Source organism: Alexandromys fortis, unplaced genomic scaffold (assembly GCF_014885135.2).
Source record: "Alexandromys fortis isolate MF-2015 unplaced genomic scaffold, M_Fortis_MF-2015_v1.1 scaffold_40, whole genome shotgun sequence".
Taxonomy (NCBI): domain Eukaryota; kingdom Metazoa; phylum Chordata; class Mammalia; order Rodentia; family Cricetidae; genus Alexandromys; species Alexandromys fortis.
The window spans coordinates 6,966,312-6,986,315 of NW_026067966.1; the positions used below are offsets into that span (position 1 = coordinate 6,966,312).

Below are 20,004 nucleotides of genomic sequence, written 5' to 3' on the forward strand. Positions count from 1 at the left end.
TGAAAGCCAGGGTGCTGAAAACAAAGCCTAGGAAAATAACCCAAAACCCCCTTTAACTTTCAAACTGAAGTATGTGGTGATTTCTGCCTACCTTTTAGATCCAAGTACACGTTTCTATACTTATACACCCTAAATCCTGAAACCTGTTGTCTCCTAATGCTATGTGAAATGCAATTTGAGTTTTCAAACTATGAGTAATGGAAGTGAAAGTTATAACTCATATTTTTAGTATGAGTCAATATCAGCCATAAGCACATGTAACCTATAATGCTGCTACGTGCCCTATACTATTCAACCAGATTTTTTTACAAATCAAAGTCCCTATAATAAAAAGTAGAGTTCATGTGAGCCCAGCACACCGGTGACACAGAAGATGCAGTGTGGTCTTGGAAAGAGTTTTCACAGTCATCAGGCCTGGCCATCTTCTCTCCAGCCTGCCAGTTCTGCAGCCTGAATTGCATTCTGATTTCCTTCTGGTCTGGTCCTAGATGCTACATTTCTGTTTACAAGTTCCACACACTGTTAGACTAGGAAAACACAAGAATCCGCTTGGAATACAGAATCGCACTAAAGCCTCTTCCCGGGAAAATGGCTGGAGGGATAACGCAGTGAGAAGCAGAGCCATCGGCAGCATGAGCTCTTCCTGCCTTCCGCCTGGTCAGAGCTGCTGCCCCTCTCCACATTCAATACCACTCCTCTTCTCCGTTACAGCGGCTGTGTCAATACACTTGCCCTGGCTACCCTTGCGGTGCTGGCTCTAGGAGCCTCCTTGAATACTAAAATCCACCGTGCTCAGATGCATCATAGAAAATGAATCTGACTTTCAATCAAGTCTAGGTCACTTACAATAGTTAATACAATGCAGGCATTATGTGAAGAGGCAGGACGCTGTATTTTTAGGGGTAATGAGAAAATATAAGAAATCTTAAAAGCAATTTTTAATCATTTGTACAAAACCCACAGATGCAGAGACCTGACTGTATTCTAACAACGAATTCGCAGCCGATTTTCTGGGAGGACCTGCGTTGGTGTAGACTACCAACTGTCTTGTTTCCTTTTGAATGTGTTAACATTTGGTGAGAAAATATAGGTGCCTTGGGGGAATTTGGTGAACACTGATGAGGGAATGTGTCTCTCTGCTCTGGGTTACGGAGATGTATGCAGGAAACACACACAGGAACAGGAAGAAGAGGCAGGTGGTGATGTCACAATAGCATTCTCAAACGGGGCCAGATGTAGCCGTCAGGCAGGGCAGCTGGCAAAACCTCGCCTGTGTCTCTTTGCCTATTAATCCAATCTTAGGAAGGACTCTCTAACTGAGGTAACCCACACTCGTGACAGAAAACTTGCTAATTTCATAAACAACTCTTCCTGGAGAGCTGAGTAAACAATGGCACCAATATTACATCGTTTCCGGTATTGCGTTCTTCAGCGTGGAGGACTCTGGTTTGGTCAAACTGTTACACACTCTGTAAACACTTTTTCTGTTCCACCAGAGGCTTGTCATGTGAGCAGAATTCCAATGCCTTGCCTTGTTGTCATAATAATCAACACATAGTAGGCACTCAATAAATCCTGAGCAGGTAAGTGGATCTCAGGGGCACCCAGGATTCAGTCCTGGGAACCACATCAGAAGAGGGAAGGACAGTGATATAGAAATGACAAGAGGGGGTGGCCAGCTTTCCTCCTCCGCACTTCAGTGAGTCCTTCATGCCCTGGGGGAAATGAGAAGAGGCACGCATTCAGCTAAAGATGATGGCCATACCTTATCCCGAATTATTTTAGTCAGCATTCTTGTGTCCACTCCATAAATTGCAGGGACCTGTAAGGAGAAAACCCGGTGACAGTGACATGAGAGGCGATTAGAGCCAGCATATTGTTTTCAAGTTGTGCCCTTAGCCTCATCCATCTTCTCGAGCAGTAAATAATTCTCCCACCCTTCTCTTCCCTGACCCAGGGTGACGGTGTTGTCAGTTCCAGGGAAATTGCTGCTCCACTTGAGCACAGGACTCCTACTGCCCGCAATTGTCCTCAGAATTTCTGCACATCAATCCCTTGCAACCGCTTTGGTGCTTAACCTCGGATATTAAATAGGTTACACGGTCTACCCAAAGAGCCATTTTGAAATAATGAGGCATGTGTGCATGTTTATATATTGTTTAAAATATGTGTATAATTTTTGTTAGGTACAATATATATATTTTAAAATCTGTGTTTTAAAGAGTCAAATCAGTGAACTTTATGAGAAAGAATTATGCCAATCAATATGTCTTGAGTCAAAAATTTCTGATACACAATGGGTACTCAACACAATTTTTTCTTAAGGTTTGTGTTGTATAGTTACATTTTTCTAATATTTGTCCATCCTATTTATCAATTAGTCAATACATCCTTTGGTTTTCTTTTCATTTTTTATTAGATTGGATAAAAACAGCCATGGTCTTCATATATGGAAAGCACACTGTAACAAGGTTGAAACTAAAATGATTAATTTTAACATAAAGAAAATTGAATGTGTTAGCTAACACAAAGAGTATGTATGTGTATGTGTGGGTGAGGGATAGATGAAGAGAAGGAGACACAAAGAAGGAATGGAGACAGAGAGACAGAGAACAGGGAGAAAAAAGAAGAGAGGTGTAAAAAGAGGAGGCAAAGAGACAGACAGACAGACAAGGAGAGGCAGACAGAGGAACACAGAGGGAGAGACTGAGAGCTAAATAATCATACAGAAATTAGCTACCTTCCAAATCAAGATAAATAAAGATTTAATGGCTGAGAATAAATCAGTGGGGACCCAGGATACAACAGAAGTGCCTTCTTGCCTGATAAATTTTAGGAACTAAGATCTAGGAATTCAGGACCAATATTTTTGTTTTTAATTTTTACTTTGTCACCCAGGGGTAACACTGATTCCCAATAGGTGAACCCTCATTGGAGAATCAGAATTTCCTTGGCACAGCATTCTACCAGGTACAGGATTAGCAGCAGTTGAACAAAGCCAGCTACAGTAGCAGTAAAGATGAAACTAAATATCAAAGGTCTGTCCATTCAAGAATCCCTAACACTCAGGGTGAATCCTCTGATAAGGTATTAGCATTTAAACTATGGAAAGAATGCAAAGTTTAACTTTTTTTCATATAACCTTAAGTGAAATTATATCCACTTAGTTTATCATAATGTTTAAAACTCAAAATACTTGGTGAGAATCTATTTATACTGGTAAGAATTAAAGATGACGGAAAATATTGGATGGAATGATTATACACCCTACACATACAGCTCATAGTCATAGCAGACCTTGTGCTAGAACCCGGAATGGGGGGCTAAACTACAGATGAAATTGGAGGGTGACTAATATTGCTCAAGAGAATGGAAATTTCTAAAATGTTACTTGTTGCATTTTCTAAATGATTAACACTGCTACAACTGTGTCGGCACCACCTAGTGGCTAAACTGAAAAATGCAGCTCTGTGTATTCAGAGCCTAAGTTCTGGAGAAATTGCACAATATACAAGATTGTGGTTGTTGTTGATGATGATGATGTTGTTGTAAACCCCAAAGTTGCACAAACATCTTCATCCTCTTTATTGAAAGTAGTTCAGGACCTCCCAGGTTTCCCCCTAAACCCAGTAACCAGTCACCAGAGAAACGAAACCTATCCTAGGTCTCACCTTCTCCTCCTGCAGCCACTGCCCCAGACTCTTGGTAGCCAGCCAATGGTTATAGTCATTACTGTAATTCAGCACCAGCAGGCCTGCCACCTAGAAAGACGGACAGACACTTTGAAAGGGGATTCACCAAACATGCATTTCCTGCGACTCAATTTAAAGGTTAAGTTTGTACTTTTTAATGTATGTTTAGCCAATTGATAAAGAGTCTTAAAACTCTGAAGACATGATGTAAGAAAAGGCTATCAACACTTTTATTTAAGTTTATTATTTTTTTCTTAACAGTCCTTTGAGAAAGCAGGTTTGCCTTCCAGGCAAATCCCCAAATGAAGGGACTGTCTCTTCCAGTGTGCCTTTCAACTATTTTGCTTATCAATAATATAGTTTGCAATTAGTTATTTAATGTGCATAATAGATAAGATAACCTTCTTAATATACATGCAAAAAGATCTAGGAAACAGAAATATGAGACCCACACCGCTCTGAACAGAACAGTAGACAGGGGGTGAAGTAAGAATGTCAATCTTAAATTGTTTATACGCTCATAATCCAAGATAATATCCAAATATCCTTGACTAGAGAATCTGAATATGCTAATTTTCTAATCACCATATAAATTACCTTTTATTAATACTTAAATTAAAAGGCAATAAATAATATGCAGTTGATTATCAAACTTTCATCATTATTGTCTCATTAGCTAGACATGTAACAATATTTTATGTGCTAAAATAAGTTTCCTCCAATGCATTAAAATCTAAAGTAGCCTAATAAATACTTAACAAAAAAAATAATAAAACTTTAACTTGTTAAGTTGAAGAGTATCCCCATGTACTTAGAAATAAGGTTGAAATGTGGATTTATTACATAGTTTTGGGAAACTTTGCCTTTCTTATATCCTTAGAAATCAATCAATTAAACGTTTCCGTATGGAGACTCTTAGCACAACATCACGGGTACTACCTTGATCCCATCAGACTCCATGTATTTGTTAAGTCCAAACTCGTCTCGTGCCGTGGTGTCAGGGGCACCACCATTCCCAATAATTGGGTTAGCCATGGTGAGGATTTGCCCCTTGTAGGCAGGGTCAGTAAGTGCTTCTGGGTACCTAGGAAGACGTGACAGAGTGTATCAGGCATACAAGTGCAAAACCATTATGGTACGGACATATTCTTAGTCTCTGAACCATTGAATCAAAAGACTATGAGGTTAAACTCCTAAAATCTGACTTTAGGCTTTAGCAATCCTAAAGCAATTTCCTGAGGATGCCAAATTTTTATCCATGATGTGCCTAATATGAGCAGAAAAGCTGACTCTGATGCAAGGGTAATTTTCATGTTTTTTATTCTTTCACTTAAAAATTTTTTAATTTCTTTAATAATTATTTTTGACATTTTTTTTACTTAGTTTGATTATGTTTTTGGTTTTTTTGTTTTGGTTTGGTTTGGTTTGGTTTGAGACAGGGTTTCTCTTTGTAACAGCCCTAGTTGGCTGACCTTGAACTCACTGAGATCCACCTGCCTCTGCCTCCCAAGTACTAGGGTTAAAGGCATGCACCACCACTGCCTAGCCAATATTTTAATTTTTTATATGTTGTTGCCAATTTAATATTTTCAGATATTTTAAAGGCTTCCATGGCCTACTAGATATTGAGAAAAAAAACTGATACTGTCAAAGACTAAAAGTTTCTCAAACTTATTAACCATCAAAAAGCTGAAGATAATTTTTCAATGTGCATTAGGATACTAAAGAATAACCCATTGTGACAGTGATAACCACATGGGTGCATACAGTGATTAGAACTCAGGAAAGAAACAAACTAAGGTATCAATGCACAAGAAAGAATAACTCAAGAATATTGATTTTAAAATCATTTAGAATTGGAATGAAGCTTACGAATTTGATAGCTATTATAAACTTTGAAAAATATCACTCACCTACAGCATTGCTGACTCAAAAATTAAGATGCTAAATAACTATTTTAAAGTACTGAAATGGAATTTGGAAGGAATGCAGAATTTGAAAGTGTGTGTGTGTGTGTGTGTGTGTGTGTGTGTGTGTGTAAAATATTATGTGGAGAGGGGGATATTTTCCCATAAATACTAGGAACTAGCAACCCTTATTCCATGCACTTGAAGATGCTTTCTTTTTTCCTGCCCCCTTACATTTTGTCTTCCTGCAGACTGAGAACAAATCTCGCTTGTGGATTACTACAGCAAGTGTGAGTTTAGGTGCTGAGCAGGACGGAATCGACAACCTTGAAACCAATCCAATACAGCTCAGATAGCAGTCAACATAAATTTCTCAACCCCTTCCAAGCTAAGTCCTACCAGAACTAACTTTGTCAAAAGAACACTTTGTCTTCCCGTTCCACCTTCCCCGGAGAGATGCACGGACTCAAGATTCCATCAGCTTGTTTCTCAAATGCCTCTCACCTGTCAGCAACTAATAAATTTTTAACCAAGGCTTATACACAATATAAACGCATTTCTTGAAGATGAAAAAAAAAACTTAATTATAACCATGTTACTGAGAGAGACAGACAGTAGATGAGATCTACATATCTCAAAGAAGCGTAAGTTCTGTGGACTAATCCAGCACATGAATATCTCTTCTACACCAAGAAAAAGGCATTGAATTAATTTTATCTTCCTTGGCTTCTTTCTTTAAGGGACCTGGCCTTTTCCTTAAATACAGGCACATGGTACTCTCTAGTGAGTTCATAAATGTAGCACACACTAGAGAGCTACAGTGTTGAAAGCAAATTAATCCATCAGGTCCTGTTTGACTTTTGTGATGTGACAAGATTTATTACCCGTAATCTATCTCCAAGAAGAAAACTCTAGTGCCCTCCATCATTCTGATCTCTATTAAACAGTTGTTTGTTGGCAGGTATATTAACACAGCTAGTAATTAGTGTTGTCGAAAAGCTTAAATGATTGCCTGGCGAAGCAAAACTTTGCAAACAGGTTTTATACGCTGTAATTTAATGTTCTCGCCACTGGGGCTGATTTTAAAACCACTAATAGTCTTCATTTTACAGAGAGAGGTGAGGATTAGGGAAACTGAACATTAATAACATCATGACAGGCTTGATCTATCAATACACTCAGTATCAGTTAACCAGATGCTCCTTTCTCCTTACAAGGCTAATGTGAATTTCCCTGAAGTGTTCATCAAATATCTCATAGAAAGGTAGCCAACTGACTCTCTAAAGGAAACCTTTTAAAATAATAGCATCCTATTTTTTCTAAAATACACGTGGTTTAAGTCTCCAGCTGTCGTACTGTGTAATCTAGCCCCCTTGCTTTGTACACAGGGAAACTGACACTCCAAAAGATTAAGTAAGGTTCAACATCACATTCTCTGCTACTGTATCCTGAGACCAGAAGTGCGGTCTTCTGCTCCCCAGGTTGTCTACGTAAGATCAGTCGCATGAATTATATAACAGTTCTCATTGTCATTGTCACCCATTCGTTAGTAAATCTTAAATACTAAATTGGGCCATAATTGATAACTATTAAAAATACTAGATACGAAACTAAAGAGATGGCTCATGAGTTAGGAGCATTTACTGCTCTGTTGGCGAACCTAAGATCAGTTCCCAGCATTAATATTAAGCAACTCAAAATTGCCCATATTTCTAACTCCAGGGAGATCCATTCTCTGGTTACCATGTGTTCCTTCACACACACACACACACATACACACACACAAATAAATAACAAAAATAAATAAATGTTTAAAGAAATATTAGATATGTGGGCCTTGTCACTACTGGCCTGTCTTAGTTTATCTTATTAACTCATCTTTTTGATTCAAAGGCAAAATTATACAAAACACTCAAGTGTTCTTATTAAATGTGCAGGAGTGGGTTTTACTTCACTGAGATGATACTTTGTCTTTCCCATGCTTCAGGTTTCACTGCCACCAGATCAATACTTCCCCATTTAGGAGTCTCAACTGATGTCTTCACAACATGCATTTCTAGGATTAGTTTTCTTCTGTTTTGTTTAAGGGGCCATGATGCTTCTATGTTCTATTTCTTTTCCAGGAATGGCAAGTATGTGTCTATACCTGTCTTCCAGGATGGCTACATAGGAAATACACAAAGTCCTATAATGCTACAGTATGCAATTCAATGGTGCCATGATTTCAACATGTTATCATGAGTTACATCACCCAGGCCTTCTTCTACATAGAGGGAAAAGCATTTGGACAGAATACTCACCCTCCTAAGCCAGTATTAAAAACCACTTCACCAGCAACTGAGGATGGATGGCCAAAGGAGTAACCCTTCATCTTCGTTCCATCTTCCAGGACAATGTGTGCTGTCTGTGCCTAAAGAAGCAGTTGCATGAATCTCAGGAGAGAAATACAAAACACCAGACACACAGAGAAAAATAAAATTCTGAAGATAAAGTATCCAGGCATAAATAAGCATATGGCAGATTTACTGAAATCGTCCTACCCAAGCATTGAGCTGTTCTGTGCCTCTTGAAACCTTTCTCAGAATAGATGGTTTCTGTTGCTAGCAGGGATTTTGCTTTGTTTTGCTTGGAAGAGGAACTGAAGCATGTCGATGCATTGCCTAGTCTAAGGCTACTTTGTAGAGTTGTTGGCAAAGTAGAAACGCTTCGTGTTAGCTGGAAAGCTACCACTAGTGACTTTTTCTCCTTAACATTCCCTAGCTTTGCTCGAGTATATCTTTAATGGAAGTCTGTGAGCTTACAAAGGCATCATGAATTTACCATACAGCTCGTGTTCACACAGAGGTTTAGAGCTAGAAGGAATCCTTGAGATTACTTATTAAATTATGCTCCACAGAGTTCTGGTGTTTGGTGAAAGTGTCCCCAGGGCTGCCCTCTCCACACCGTGTCACGGTGTGGAGAAGTTGAAGCTGTATCACTCCATTAATACTGATACAACAGCAAACCTTGTGGAACACTCTGAAAGCATATTGTATTTTGCCTTTTATTAGAGTTAATTATATCCATGTCTGGTTCTTGCTTTTGGCTATGGGCATCCTGAATTCGATTACTTTGCTGTCTTAATCTTTGAACTAGCTTCTATAAAATTCTTGGCTAAAAAAAGGAACAATTAGAGAAACTTATCTAAGAAGCAAGCAAACAACACCAAGTCCTCATAAATACTATAATCCTATTGTTGAAACAATTTAGATCTCAATTTCCTTACAGGGCAAGGGAGAGGAAAAAATGTGTTAGACCACAGTCCCAGGAGACACTATAGTCCATTGTAAAACGTGACATAAAAAAAAAATAAAACTCCATAAGCAACTGAGGAAATTGAAATGACAAATTGGTATTTGATTGCATTAGATAGAATCTCTTTTTGGATTGATGTTAGTCTTGGGGTTATGTTTTTAAGGTTCTGTATCTTTTAGTAGTTACATCCTGATAGTCATAAAGGAACATATCTGAAATTTACCTCAAATAATTATGTCAGAGAAATAGATACAATTTTACATGAAGCCAGTCTGGCCATGTACTGAACTTGCTGGAGAATGACTATCCTTTCTGTGAGGTTAACTGAGGTCATTGGAGGGAGAAATGCAGCAGTTCTCTACTCTCTGCCCCTTTCCCAGGTTAAGACTGCACTCGTACGGTCTAATCCCTCCATATCTTGCTTTCCCACTTCTCTCTCAGTCTCTCGCTGCCTCTCGTCTCTCTGTCTCTGTGTCTCCCTCACACACACATTTACAAACCATTAGGTATTTAATGATTGATGCTAAGATCTGTGTTTCTTTATTTCTCTAGCTTGGTAGCACACATTCAGTTTCTCAAGTGTTGAAATTCAGAAGCCTGATATTTTTCAATAATAATGCCTGCAGAAATATGATCCTTCCTTTAAATCCTAAGTGCTCAAATCTCTTGCCATTAGAATGATTGTTCTTGCATGTAAAATGATTGCCTTTCATTCAACACTGTGCTTCTAAATTTCAATTATGTATGAATATATACATTATACTTATATGCAGAACTATTTTAGTGTTTCCTATTAAAATCACATTCTTTTAAATAGGTAATTTATTTATTTTGTTTTAAGTTAAAACTACAACCTGTGAATTTCAAGTTTGTTTTCCTGGGAAAGATGGAAAATGTCCTGTACTGTTCATTGGGAAAGGTTTGTGTGTGGCAATGTGTGTGTAAGAGAGAGTGGGGAGGGCCACAAGCTCGGCAGTCCGTTTGTTTGGTTTCACTCTGTCTCTCTAGATACCACATTAAGAAAAGTTTGGGAACTGCCCATCACAAGGAAACCACAATGACTGACGTCATCTGATACCAGTGGTGATGAGATTTCTCTGTCAGGAATTAACTTAGTACAGATCCAAATTTCAGTCTGTACCTGGAAAAATCAGTTCTGCCTGTTACTCCTGTAAAACCTTGTCATTATTCCATAATTTGTTTCAATTATTCAGTTACATTTGTGCAATTACAGTTCAAGACAGTGGCCAATTATTTTAGGGATTAGGAGTGATAATGCTCAGGGTATTTCCAAAGATCGGTATAAGATACTCCACAGAGATGGGTCTCAGCAGGGGTGTTTATTGACAAAACTCCCCAGGTAACTCTGACATGTTTCACTAGATGAAATCCTCTGGTCCGAGTAATGAAAATTCACTGTCAAAAAAAAAAAAAAAAAAAAAAAAAAAAAAAAAAAAAAAAAAAAAAAAAAAAAAAAAAAAAAAAAAAAAACACTTTCTACTAGGAAATATTATTTTCTGTTGTTGAGGAACTGGTGTGTAACTGACATGCCTTCACAAAATAGAAGAAAGGAAGTGTGTTCTTAAATAATATGTAACTTAAAATAATGTACTTAGGAAAGCTTGGCTGTGAAGTGCAAATTCAACTACTTATACTACCGTTTATTGGCCTTATTTTGAGCTTATATGCCTGAAATGTCACCTTGGCTTATGTCTTCTTCTTCCTTCATTTGACCTACCCTCAACGAAGACTTTCAGATTGTCTGATCTGGCATTAGAAGGCACTTAAACATTTTAAAGGAAGGTAAAAATTCACAGAAACTAATCCTACTCTTTGCCTGCAGTTCTAGTTGATATTTTTTTTTCTCTCGTCTCTTCATGGAACTGGTTCTCTGCTCTGCTCTCCTTTTCTGAGATATATCCGGAGAGACATTTACTGCTGTCTGAAATAGTCCCTGAGAATGTGTTCAATATGTCTTTTGCTCCCTTAATTATATTTTTTGTTCTTTTTGGCAGTTTTTATAGACCTTCCAATTCTCCTTCCCACTACACATTATATTGTTACAAGGCTTCTGTTTATTGCTGTAGTACACTTTATATTCCTTTAACTATACTAGCCTCCAATGACTAAAACAATGAGTGCCAATTGACTTATCTATGAATTGATGGAGAACTCTGAGCAAGGAGCTCTTATTTAGAGTCCTATCTCCTAGATAACAGTCCCCAAATGCTGTTTCCTTCCAGAGACTTCATGAGAATTCATCTTTTACCATCATATTTTTGGAGGCTCTGTCCTGTCAAACAGAAGTACATAGCCTAGGAATTAGATTTCTTTTTATTAAATTATTGTTTAAATGCACACTGCCAGAGCATGTTAATCCCTTGAAAGCTGAAAATGTGAGGGAAAAAAATCTTAATTGAGGGGCATGTGTATGCTTGCAGAATGTCATAAAAGGCTAAGAAAAATAAAGAAACTTTTAATGATATGATCCCTTTATGCTTAATAAAATGTGTATGCCAATGATACCATTAAGGCAATCAAGCCACGAACATCATTGAACCTCTGCCACAGGTTAAGTACTTGAACTCTGGAGATTCATAGTGAGTGTCCCTAGACCCTCCATATAGTGAGAGAGCTAGGTACTTTCCTGAATTGCAAAACAGGAAAGAAAAACAAAACAAAAAAACCTTGAGAAACAGGCATGAAAGTGTTCCTGAAATCTTAGAAAACAAAAATACATAAAATACTATCTTTTTCAGGGGGGGTAGGTAATAAAAGAAGTCATGCTTTCCTCCCCATGCTTGAGATGAAAACCAATAGAGCTTCAATGAAGAAATGATTAGCGAATTTTGCATTTCAAGTCTCAAATTTGAAAAGCCCTTCAAGACTTTGCTCCAATGTCACCTTTCTTTGGCTCTCCCTTGATCTCTGTTCTTAAAATTATAACCTGCTTCTCACTGCTCCCTTGTCCTTGGCCAGCACTTTGGCCATGATTTTCCTTGCTTTCCAAATGCTCACACAGTGCTGTTTGCTGTCTTGTTCTATCTGAGGAAGTAAACACAATTTGACCAAAATGTGATATCTGTTTTATATGTCCCCAGCTCATCTATTTTATTACTGGAAACATTATAAATTTATTTTTTCATATACTTCATTTTCACTTTCAACATTTTATACCTTGATACATTTGTCTAATTTTTGGCTGAATTGTTCTTTCAAAGGTAAATGCCTGATGCTCTAAAGAGCATAAGTGGTTATTTCTGCTAATGATTCAAACTAGGAGATACAAAACGTCTTAGAGTAGTCATTTCCTCCTTCATCATCTCTTGATAGCATCTCAGAAGGAACTACTCTCAAGCCACATCTGGTCCTATAGGCTCAATAATAGTTACTTAAATAGTACACCAATTAACAGTAGCAATAGGCACCTAATTCCTAAAAATTAATAATAGTGAGAGCCACAAGGAACTAGTCGTCACCCATTTGCTTGTATGCTTAACTCTATATTGCCTAAAACTGTGCTACTACCCAAGAGAAGACTCTTTCCAATTTCTATTGCGTCCCCATTGCTCAACTTACCTGTGATGTCTCCCTGCTTCTACCTACCCTAGTCAGTACAGTTAAGGCTTACTCAAATATGTATTGGTGGACACTAGTCCTCAATTAATCAGTTAGCATGGAAGTTCCTTTTTCTGTGTCATTTTCTAAGTGTGTTACACTTAAGAAATACCTTAGCTCTTTCTCTTTCCATCCTTCATGAGTCAGTGCTTTATTGTTTCCTGTTTACATCGAGGTTGTCCTTCCTAGTGTACAGGCTATGCCACCAAATGATTGCAGAAATCAGAATTAACACTGATTGCCTTGTGTTCGCTGCATTCTCTCTGCATGTGTCTGTGTGGAAATGGTGTGTAGGTGTGTGTGTGAATATATGTGTGTGTGCATGTACACGTGTGTTGTATGTATGTCTGTGTCTTTGTGTTATAGTTGTTTAAGGTAAGCTTACTACTTCCTACTGACCTTTAGAACAGAAAACCTCAAGCCTAACCCAACAATGTAAACCTACAGAAATATTTAACTTTGGGTCACATAAAATTGCAGTCGAACTTTGGGAATACATAGACTTTGGAGTATCGTGTTTTGTTTTTTTGTTTTGTTTTGGTTTGGTTTGGTTTGGTTTTCCGAGACAGGGTTTCTCTGTGGTTTTGGAGCCTGTCCTGGTACTAGCTCTTGTAGACCAGGCTGGTCTCGAACTCACAAAGATCTGCCTGCCTCTGCCTCCCAAGTGCTGGGATTAAAGGCATGCACCACCACCGCCCGCCTGTATCATGTTATGAAATTAAAGTTCACATGATATTGTGAAGTCATTTTGATGCCTACTGGATTCTGGTTATTTTTATCAATCTTCATCTTTCCTTGAGTGAGGACACATGTTCTACATAGACTGATAATAAAGGATAAGGGGAAAGGAAAGCATCAATTGAGGCTGAAGATAACTCTCGGCTGCCAGTCACGCCAGCTTTACACACCATCTAGGCGTAGTGTAGGTAAAGCTGTCAGTAAATTCTAGAAGCTTCTCAATCTTTGTTTGACATTTTCCCATGACTCGATTCCACTGGTAATATTAATAACTATCTATGCTATCTAGAAATCTAATACTCCATCATTAGCCAAAAGGAATAAAATTGGATTAACTATACATAATCAAAGTTGTTTTATCTACTTTTTATATAAAATGATGCCAAGTATCTTTGTTTTAATTCACCTTATGAATTTAAAGGTCATACACTTCAAATATTGTTTCTACAGAAAATTTCTAAGTAGCAAATAGTTCACTTTTCTCCTTCCATTTAAAATTGAAGCTGCAGGAGCTTTATCTTTGTGGTTGTCAAGGTTTATGCAGAATGCTTGATACATCCTTGTCACTGGTAAATATTTGTATAAGTGATTTTTAAACTACTGAAGGGAGCATATACTTGAAATTTTCCCTAGTGTGATTCATATCGTGAGGTTCCTCTTAACACTTGCAAATGGAAGGATTACCATTTCGAAAGCGTGTCTTTTAAGGGAAATAGATCTATCACTGTACACTTCCTGCTGCTTTAATGAGAAGCTAGTATAACCCAAGTCTGCTGAACGTAGTTGTCTATGTTAACTGAAGTCTATGTGCAGTTGGACAAACAAATTGAAAATTTAGATTTGAAAATGAAGTAGCTCCTGTTCATGCAAAGGCATCCAATTTCAAGTAGAGTCATGAAGTCCTGTCAGAACATTAGCCTATGAGAGTACTTTATGTCTCTCAGAGCTCTGCCCTGACCCCTCCTGAGACAGATTCTCTACATAGCAATGGTTAATAAGAATGTGCAAGAGAGTGTCTCTATAGCTACTCATGGAATTGCTCATCTAATCCTCACAGAAAAACAATGAGATTGCTAACATTAAAATCTCCATTTTACACTTGAGTCGACAGAGCCTTAGGGAAATGAAGATCATCACATTGGTAATTGGAGGAGAAGTGATTTTTTTTCTTTAGTCCAGCCAGCCTTACTTATTACTCCTTTCTCCTTTCCGCTTCACAGTTTTTTAAGAATAGTTTATAAGTAATTGTATCATGAAGTCTAATCTGTTTGTAAGAAATGTTGGTTCAGAATTCCTGTGGATGAGCCAGAAGGACACTGGGGCCAACTAAGAACTGCATCTTTGAATCTGTAAATGGTGGGATTGAAGTAGGCAGTCGTTGAAGGCATCCTATAATCTCAGAAGTTTCTGTGGAGTTTAAGAACTGTGTGCACTTACTCCTGACCCTGAGTTTTCAAGCTCTGAAGACAGCTATGCCCACAAATACTAACTTAGGTCAGATTCTTTTGTTTTCCCCTCAGCCCTTCTTCCAGTAAGGACTTTCTGCTGTGCTGTGAGAAGCCAGGCCAGGGGACTGCTTCCTATTGTCAGAAACTCATAAACTTCCTGTTGGATTTTATTTCTGGGGACTGAGCCACGCTGAGGACCAAAAAGCAGACTCAATGAGAGAAACTGACAGATCCCAGCTTCCTGTTGACTTGACTATGATTTTGTCACGTTGTCTCCCAGTGTGTCTCTGGCAATACTACTTCCAGAAACTTCAATTCACTGAAGCAAGTCCAAGTCAGGGCCTCTCCTGTATTCCACCCAATGCCTTTCCAAGAGCTCCTAGCTCACAAGAGGCAATTCCACCAAAACACACATCCAAGCTAATATTGCTCTGAAATTGGTCTATATTTAAGGGTGGACACACAGCTGAACACAATCAGCATGCAGTTGGATGCGGTGATACACACGTGGAATCATGGATTCTCAAAAGCAGGTGCAAAAGGAAGATGAATTCAAGGTCAGCCTTGACAACGTAGGGAGACCTCAGCTCTTAAGACAAAAGTAGAAGAACAAAAGAAAAGACTGGAGAAAATGTGCAGGCATGTTATTTGTATCACTAAACACAAGTACAGCATGCAACTCCTTAAAGTTAATATGCACATGCACAGAGTTAATTTTCATGATTTAACTTGAACCAATGTTCAAACTATTTCTGTAATAAGTAATATTGTCTCTCCCCTTTCAAGATCACATTTGCTCTCTTCCATGCCAGTAATTATATTTGGAAAATACGTAAAGAACCTAGAATAAAAGAGATCAAGGATTTGGTCAACAGGGTTCTCAAGGAAGATTCATTCAGGCTAACTTGACCTCTTAGTCTAAACATTGTAGACACTATGGATCTGGAAGCCAAGGAGGTTAAGAATAAGTTCTCAAAAAGTACATTCGGGGATCTGGGGCCATGGCTCAGCAGGCAAATGTTAAGGCTGGAGTTCAGCTCCTCGGAATCCTGTAAATCGCCAGCATGGTAATAGGCCTCTGAAACTCCCGCAGAGGCCTGTGCATACATGTACATCTCAGAGGCTCACTGGCCAGGCAGTCTAGTAGCGGCAGGCTATTCTAGTTTCACTGAGAGCCTTGTCTCAAACAAGAAGGTGGAAGGCAACAGAGGGTGACACTGGTTGTTGATCTCTGACCACCACATGCCTGTACACAGGTGGATGTACACAGAAGGAATCCTGCGTTCTGTTGTGGCTTGATAGGAATTCAGAAGCGAAAGAAGAAATACAAAACCCTCTATGGCCTACTAATACTAAATGCTAGTTTTAACTACAAATTTTTGTACAACTGCCCATGAAGTTATAAACGTTTTTCTATACATCTAATACTTTACTCCATTTATACAAATTTAAGTACTATCTTCATTTTAATCCCCTGCTTTATGTAATAATCATCTCTATGAAATTGTATTATATAACTATCCATCCAATGTCCATTCTTATATTACCTTTAGTTTGAACATTCTAAACTAAGTCTAATTGTGTGTCTTTTATTATGAACCTTGGAATTCTTTCACCAGTTAAGAGTAATTTTTAAGGAAATACAATTTTGTGCAAGAAATTTGTCTATAGCTGGTAATTGCAATACATTTTCCACGTTTTTTTTTTTTGGTTTGCCTGTACAGATTTTAGTGTTGTTGTTCTACCATGTCATAAAATATTTTAATTCCATTAATGAAATTTTCTAAAGTATGATTATGCAAATATTATCACATTACTCCTAAACCACTCTTCTTTTTAGGGCTTTAATTTGTGATCAAAATTAAAGTTCATTTTGAAACTACATTTACAGGCTTCTTTTCATTTTTGCATGAAGTAACTGATTAGCTTTATAAGGCTAGAAACAAATGGCCAGAATTCTTTAAAGCTCTCAGTTTGAGATCACATTTAAAAAAGTCGATAATTCAAAGGCTTTTCTGTAACCAGAGCAATGTGACAGTTAATAACAGGAGCCACACAGCTAAGTTTCGCTTCCAAACGCTGTTCCAAGTATCCCTGAGGTTAGTCCTAGGAAGTATATTCAAAACGGAAACAGAATTTATAATTAGTCTATAAGGTTTCAAATCAACCTCATGTTTATTACTGCTGGCTGCGTCTTTGCACCCCTTGTAGAGTTGTTGATCTTTTAAATCTCTTATTTAAAGACAAAGGAAGCAGGTAGAATGAGTCTTTTCCTGTATTTGAAAATGGCCTTGCACTTTTGCATTTGGGAGCACACCGGAGGAAGTAAAGACTGGAACAGTTTGCAAACTGAACTGAAAAACAGCGCATACTGTTAACAGCCACACAAGAATGGTTTTATTGGAGGGGAAGGGAAATATCAGCTCTAAAGAGCGCTTTCCTGAAACACCTTATTTGAATAATTTCTGACAACCATATAGAACAGAAATCCTTATTGATTCCTTGATCTAAACCCATTCTGAAAGTCCAACAAAATAAAAGGAAGGAAAAAGCAACCTTATGTGACATTGGTTTAAAATTTAGATAGTTGGGGACTGTGGCATAAATAATAAAATCCCAGCAATGAAACTGATTCAGCAGATTCTAGTGAAGGCTTCGATGGCTGCGGCCCCAGGATAAGAAGCAAGCAGGTTAAAAAAAAAAAAAAAGTCAGGTTCAGAATATCTATTGGTGGGGAGGAAAGGGAAGGAGAAAACTATGCAATTATACTATAATCTAAAAAGAAGAAACAATAAAAAAATCTATCTATTTGATGATCGGGGTCTCTTAAAGTTCTAACCACATTTTCTGATAAACTTCTCAGATTGGGAACAAGAACAGTCTTGCTAATTTGAGTACTTACACATCTGTGAAATGGGAGGAGTGATGAAGCTTCTGCCTCTAGGTATTCATATGTGCAAAGAAAATGCTTTGTGTGTAGAGCTTTAAACTACCTGAGCAAGGCAGTGCACAAAAGATTTGGATGGAAAGCATTATAGAAATAACAATCGCCTTAAGCCCGGAGGAGAAATAAAAATGATTTGCTCTGGGTATCTGACTGTATTGCCGTTAAGTCATTTATCTAAGTAGGCAATTTGCATATCAGAGGAAGTAGAGGCCCTGTGCGTTTATTTCCATTGTCACCATAGCCTCAAGCTATATAATATATTTTCTTTGTGGCTAACCTGATGTTTCATAGCTGTTGGTTCACTTCAGTACCCAGCCTCTTAAAACATATATCTGAACTAAACCTTGGAAAACCATATTTTTATGAGAATTATTATGTAAATATTACAGTAAAAACTAAAGATCGTGAAGTTTTCTTTGGGGTAAGTGAAATCTTATCTTTTCATTTGTGGAGCTCTGCTGTCATAATATAACTATTTAAATCCATAATGATAGCACAATTTGCTGTCTTTAAAGTATTTGATGTTCTTTGCATTTATGAATGCGTAACAGCTCAGGATGTCTGAAGATTGTAACTGTAGCAAATAGTTAAGCCTTACAGCGTCAAAGTCCTCTGGTTTTAGTTAAATATCAGCTAATGCACAAGATAAAATCACAAGGTTAATTTTGAACAGCCCCGTGTTCTGGGCATTGAGGAACAAAAGAGCCAGATTCATAAATAATTTTTGTTTTAATTATATTTCACATAATTAAAGCATAGTATTTATAAAGATCCCATTACAATTCTTCATAAGTTACGTTTTTAACGATCTTTAAGTAAGTATGTGCTATCGGACAAATGGTTATAAATTTGTGAGTATCTAAATTAGTTTCAGCTAATTTTTACTTTATACTAATAAATTAATATGGTCTCACTTTTAATTTTATAACTTAGATAAAACATAGTAAAATTCTGTAGCTATACATTAACACTATTGATTAATTAATTCTGTAGCTATACATTAACACTATTGATTAATTAATGTCAATTTCACCACCCAGCAACTTCCTTAAGAAATTTAAGAGCTTCCCAAATGGCATTTAATAAGCTGAAAAGAATAAAGAAAAGAGAGTGGCCTCAAAAATATGATCATGTTTTGAGCTTGTCTGTACACATGAAGAAAAGCAAGTGCAGGCTAGAGATTTCCAGCCTATAAAGTCACAGCAAGTTCGACCCTGGCCCATGAAGCCTTTTCTGAGGCCACATTGTAAAGACATTGGGAAATACTAGTGACATCACAATGGCTCAGTCTCCTCCTAAAGTGAGAAAGAGAACTCCAACTTTGTGTCACCACCAAGGGGACACTGGCAGTAAGACTGCAGCTCGCAACCTCAACAGGTCAGAAATACAAAGAAGGTTTAATAGAGGCGTGAGGGCATAGAAATGATTCCACTTCCACAGCAGGTAAAACACCTCATCTCACCTATAAACCATTGAGAAGCCTTCTCAAGCACAGCAAAGGAGGAGTTGAAGAGAAGCTAAGGAAACACGTAGATCAAGACCAGGCTACACCTTTCGATTCTTCTTAATCAGAATTCACAGCTCCTGATCCAGACCAGAACTATAGTAGGCCAATGAAGTTCCTAGGGTTCAGCAGTAGGGGAAGCACTCTTTGACCCTAACAAAGAGTCCCTGCTCCCAGAAATTCTGCCCCTGGAATCTTACTCACTACCCTCTCCTGTAACTTTCCCAGAGCTTATATGCAGAGATGCTCAATTGGTCAAAGCACTGTCAATGATAAGCAAAAAAATGTGTGCTTCAAGGAGACAAAATGTGGATAACATAGACAGGAAAGTAAAAGAGAGGCCACCTCCCAACTACAGTAAGCAAGCGTGTGCGTCAAAAACAATAAAGTTACCTCTCCTCTGAACTCATTAGACAATGCCTACTTGGGACTTAAACATAATTTTTATTGAAAATTTTGCCTTAAATGATGATTGCCTCATAAAATAGCAAACCTTGAATATGTATGATAAGCTTACCCCTCTCCCAAAATATTGTACAAAAAGTCTCCAATATACTAATAAATTTTATTTTCTATGTATGATTCTTCCGAAAACTACATAATAGCTAAATGATTCTGGTTGTAGGACTTTTTTTATTTATTATTAATTAAAGATTTCTGTCTCTTCCCCACTGCCGCCGCCCCTTTCCCTCCCCCTCCCCCAATCAAGTCTCCCTCCCTCGTCAGCCCAAAGAGCAATCATGGTTCCCTGCCCTGTGGGAAGTCCAAGGACCACCCACCTCCATCCAGGTCTAGTAAGGTGAGCATCCAAACTGCCTAGGCTCCCACAAAACCAATAGGTGCAGTAGGATCAAAA

General features: G+C 37.9%; 1 protein-coding gene across 1 annotated transcript in view; it reads right to left on the reverse strand.

The window, feature by feature from the left end:
• Nucleotides 1-20,004, reverse strand: part of Cps1 (carbamoyl-phosphate synthase 1) — a 110,353-nt gene that overhangs the window by 85,952 nt on the left and 4,397 nt on the right. The window contains exons 2-5 of the mRNA XM_050154237.1: nt 7,900-8,009; nt 4,632-4,776; nt 3,672-3,761; nt 1,766-1,822 (exon numbers count right to left, since the gene is read on the reverse strand). Of these exons, the coding sequence (XP_050010194.1) occupies nt 1,766-1,822; nt 3,672-3,761; nt 4,632-4,776; nt 7,900-8,009 (402 nt within the window). The remainder of the gene's footprint in view (nt 1-1,765; nt 1,823-3,671; nt 3,762-4,631; nt 4,777-7,899; nt 8,010-20,004) is intronic.